Raw genomic sequence first — 4,994 nt, forward strand, 5'->3', positions numbered from 1 at the left:
ACGGATTTTCTAACATTGTTTCCCAAAATACTGCAAGATTCTTATTTTCTAGTCATGAAAGAATGAAGTGTGCCAAAGAAAAAATGGAATGTCCCTTTTTGAAATTTTCTGATAATTCACAAGCTGTTACAACTAATTGGAAACTGGTAAACAGGCAACCAGATTTGTGGTTTTATGGAACAGATTCAACAAGGTCTACTTACACCCCAAAAGCCCAAAAATCCAATTGGAATGGTCCATTCCACTTAAATTAACACTACCCAGCTCGTTGTCCTCACTCACATTGTCTCTAAATGTCCAGTGTTGCTCTTCTCAAATTGATTCCCACTGATTTAACATTTCTACAATCCAAGTCTGGTCATTTTATTATCATTTCTAAATATTTGGGTCTCAAAAGGGCAAGAAATGAGGCTATAAATTGAACCAGGAAGGAGGTGCTATTGGGACATTCCTCTCTTGCTTGTTCAACCACCTGAACTTTGCTCATAGTGTTCCTTTTTTGTGGCATCATGTCCTTGCTCCTTGAGCAAGAGCCCTGTTCCCACCCTCTCATACTTAGATGAAAGTAGCATCTAGTCACCATTCAACACTGATATCTAGGGTCCCTATTCTCCCTTTGTGTAGCTGTAGCTGTACTCACATGTCATTGGTAGAACTGGTGGGTCCTGACGAGCTGCACCCTTTCCATATGAGCCTCAAAGCAATTTATGTATTTTATCACAACTCTTTACACAAAGTATGCCTATAGATCATCTTCCTTAGGGATAGTATACATTTGCTCTTTATATGTTAAATTCACTTAGCTATTCGTTATTATTTTTTATTAGAGCATAAGAGGTGTTTTTTGAATAAATGAAGGATGGGATGTTTGATGGTCTTCCTCTGCTTGTTTGTAGGATAAGTTACAGACTTCAAATTTCAGCTCCAATACAACCTTATGCAGGAAAGTTTCCCCAAGCCCTCCTTCTTGAGGTTAATGTTTTTCCCACAGTACCTTCTACCACAATGCACTCATGATTTCAGAGAGGTAACAGCCACAGGATGTCTTCAGATTTGGAACCAAAGAACAAAATGAACCTAATTAAACACAGGCCAACAACTGGATGGTTGCAGTAATGACCAGCCATGTTAACATGTGCATGATTTCCAAGATTTGTTACTTATATTGTCACCATGCAGCAAGGACACATTTTTAAAATAGTCAAAAGTCTGATGCTTTATGTTTTATTCTTAATAGTCTTAAGCAATTTCCAATTTGTGGAACATTATCATAAATAATAATAGTACAATTAACACTTATGTACCTTTTGCCTAGATTCTCCTATATATTTATGCCACATTTGGTTGATCACCTCTCTCTCTCCATCTCTCTCTCATCAGTTGCACACATTATGATCTTTCATTCCAAATATTTCATCATGTGTTTCTTAAGAATATGAATAATCAGGAAAATGTAACATGGATACAATACAATTGTACAACTGTTTTGAATGCAGAACTGTAAAACAGAAGAGCTTCCCATTACAGGGACACAATTCCTCCAAAACGCATGAATAGGTAATGACACAACATGTTATAAGAATCTGAAGAAAAACATTGACATAAGGTCCTAAAGTTTTCATTTATAGATTAAGAAAAAAAATAAAAAAACAAAAACAAAACATGAGTACAAATTTCCCTTACTTCAGAGTTTCCTGTAGGACAGATCCCACATTCAACATTTTTTTTAGAGCCCTTGTAACATCCTTATTCCTAAGACTATAAATTAAAGGGTTTAGAACAGGAGTGAGTATGGTATAAAAGACAGATACAATCATGTCCTTCTCGGGGGTGTGATAGGAAGTGGGGAGCATGTAGGTATAGATGGCAGCCCCATAGAAGAGGATGACCACCATCATGTGGGAAGAACAAGTGGCAAAAGCCTTCTTCCATCCCTCTGCTGAGTTCATCCTGTGGATGGTGAAGAGGATGAACGAATAGGAGCTTGAAATGATTGTCACAGGGATGAGGAGCATGAGGACACAACACAGGTACATGAGTGTCTCATAGAGTGAAGTGTCTGAGCAGGAAAGCTTTGTTACAGCAGGGACCTCACAGAAGAAATGGTGGATCTCCCGGGATCTGCAGAAGGGGAAGGTCATGGTGACGGGTGTGAGCATAAATCCATCTACAGATCCCAGAAACCAAGAGGAAGACACCAAGAGGAGACACACTCTATGGTTCATGAAAACAGGATAACGGAGTGGATGGCAGATGGCCACATAGCGGTCATAGGCCATGGCAGCTAGAAGGAAAACTTCTGAACCTACTAGTGTCACATAGAGAAACATCTGCATCCCGCATTCGGGGGCTGAGATCCTATTCACACCCATGACCTGGTTCATGAGCATCTTGGGCACAGTGACAGAAATGGACATCACATCCATGAGAGACAACTGTGTGATAAAAAAGTACATGGGGTTATGCAGATGAATGTCACAGTGTATCAGAAGGATCAGAATGGTGTTTCCAGACAAAGCCATTAGGAAAACCACAAAAATGACCACACAAAGGAGAGTTGGGTGCTTGGATTGACTGAAGAGTCCCACTAGGTCAAAATCTGATCGTCCAGTATGGTTGGCCACCCAAGTGGTGTTCTCCATTGGATTTTCCCTTTGCCCCAAGGAGAGCTGTGGAGTTAAGAGATCATTCATGGGATATGAGCACCTAAAATAAATGTTTAGGGAGCTTGTGTGTGTGTGTGCATGTTTTCAATCAACAACCTTATGTGCTAATAAAGGGATATTCCAAGGACCTGTAAATTGTAGGAGTATAAATTACCTATAATAGCACAATTTACTAGAAACGTTGGCAAGGATGTGGAGAAATGGGAACTCTCTTACACTGTTGGCAGGAATGCAAGCTGGTATAGCCATTCTGCAAAGCATTATGTAGGTCCCTAAGATGTTAAAAATAGAGCTACCCTATGAGCCTGCAATTGCACTACTAGATATTTACCTCAAAGATACAGATGTAGTGAAATGAAAGGCCACATCCACCAATGTTCATAGGAGCAATGTCCACAATAGTCAAACTGTGGAAGAAGCTGAGATGTCCTTCAACAGATGAATGGATAAAGAAGATGTGGTTACCTTAGGTACATATACACAATGGAATATTATTCAGCCATCAGAAAGGATGAATACCCACCATTTGCATTGACAGGGTTGGAACTGGAAGATATTATGTTAAATGATGTAAGTCAAACAGAGAAAGACAATTATCAGATGGTTTCACTCATAAGCAATAGCACATAGGACCATAAGGGAAGGGAGGGAGATCTGAAGGGGGAGAAATCAGAGAGGGAGATGAACCTAGAGAGACTCTGGATTCTGGGTTACAAACTGAAGGTTTCAGAGGGGAGGGGTGGGGGGATGGGGTAACAGGGTGATGGGTACTAAGAAGGGCACATGTTGTGATGAGCACTAGGTGTTATACACAGCTAATGAATCATTGAACACTACATCAAAAGCTAATGATGGACTATACAGTGGCTAACTGAAATTAAAAAAAAAATCTAAGAATTCATGTAGTCAATAAAAAAATATTGGTACCTTAGGGGCACCTGGGGGCTCAGTCAGTTAAGCCTCCAACTCTTGACCAGGTCATGATCTCAGGGTCAAGAGATTGAACCCCACACTAAGATTAAAACTCAACAGAGAATGTGTTTGAGATTTTCTTTCTCTCTCTCACTCTGGCCCTCCACCCTGTTCTCTTTGTTTCTTTGTTAAAAAAAAAAGTCTTAAAAATATTGTTACCTTAATAATTTCACTACTGGATATGCATTTCCCAAAATAAAGCAAAAACACTAATATATGGACATCTGTGTTTAATTTAATTTTTTTTCAATTTTCATATAATCATTTAAAAAGTTTTTATTTAATTTCCAGTTATTTGGCATACAGTGTAATATTGGTGTCAGGTGCACAATATAGTGAATCAACAACACTTCTATACAACACCTGGTGCATACCACAGCATGTGTACTCCTAAATCCCCATCACCTATTTAACTCATTCCCCTCCCATGTCCCTTTGGTAAACAGTTTGTTTTCTATAGTTAGCTCACTCTTTTTTCCCTTTGCTTTTTTGTTCAGCTTATTAAATTCTACATATAAGTGACATCATATACCATTTGTCTTTCTCTGTTGACTTATTTTGCTTAGCATTATACTCTCTAGCTTCATCCATGACAATGCCAATGACAAGATTTCATTCTTTCCTATGGCTGAGTAATATTCCATTGTATATTTATATATGCACCTCTATTCTTACCACAGCATTATTCACAGTAGTCAAGATATGGAAACAATATAACTGCTCATCGATAGATGAATGGATAAGGAAAGTGTATTTGTGTGTGTGTGTGTGTGTGTGTGTGTGTGTGTGTATTCTGTACAGACAATGGAATATTATGCATCCATAAAATCCATAACATTGTGCCCTTTGAGACAACATGGATGAGCCTAGATGGTATTTTGCTAAGTGAAATAAGTCAGACTGAGTAAGACAAATACCACATGACCTCACTCCCACATGTGGAATATAAAAACAGAAATGAATGAACAAACAAAAAGCAGAATCAGATATGTAAATACAGAGAAGAAACTGATGGTTTCCAGAGAAGAAATTGATGGACCAATGACAAAATGGGTGAAGAAGAATGTGAGATACTGTCTTCCAGTTTTGGAATAAATAAGTCACAGGAATACAAGGTTCAGCATAAAGAATATAGGCCATGATATTATTTTTTTGTATTTTTTCCTTCAGTTATTTTTATTTATATTATTTCTTTTTGAATTTGAGTATAATTTACAATGTTCCATTAACAAATTTATACAATATGCTATTCATCACAAATATAGCTACCATCTGTTCTGTTACATTACTATTACAATATCATTAGCTATATTCTTTATTTTCTCCTTTTTATTCCTGTGACTTACCATTCCATAA

At 37.8% G+C, this 4,994-nt stretch overlaps 1 protein-coding gene across 1 annotated transcript; it reads right to left on the bottom strand.

Annotated features, from left to right (window-relative positions):
* Positions 1-1,679: 1,679 nt before the first annotated feature.
* Positions 1,680-2,642, bottom strand: LOC103656334 (olfactory receptor 2T29-like). The gene has a single exon (XM_008683705.1). The coding sequence runs from the start codon at positions 2,640-2,642 to the stop codon at positions 1,680-1,682; it is 963 nt and encodes a 320-aa protein (XP_008681927.1).
* Between the last annotated feature and the right edge of the window lie 2,352 nt (positions 2,643-4,994).

The sequence above is a fragment of the Ursus maritimus genome, unplaced genomic scaffold (genome assembly GCF_017311325.1).
Source record: "Ursus maritimus isolate PB19 unplaced genomic scaffold, ASM1731132v1 scaffold_5, whole genome shotgun sequence".
In the NCBI taxonomy this organism is placed as follows: Eukaryota; Metazoa; Chordata; class Mammalia; order Carnivora; family Ursidae; genus Ursus; species Ursus maritimus.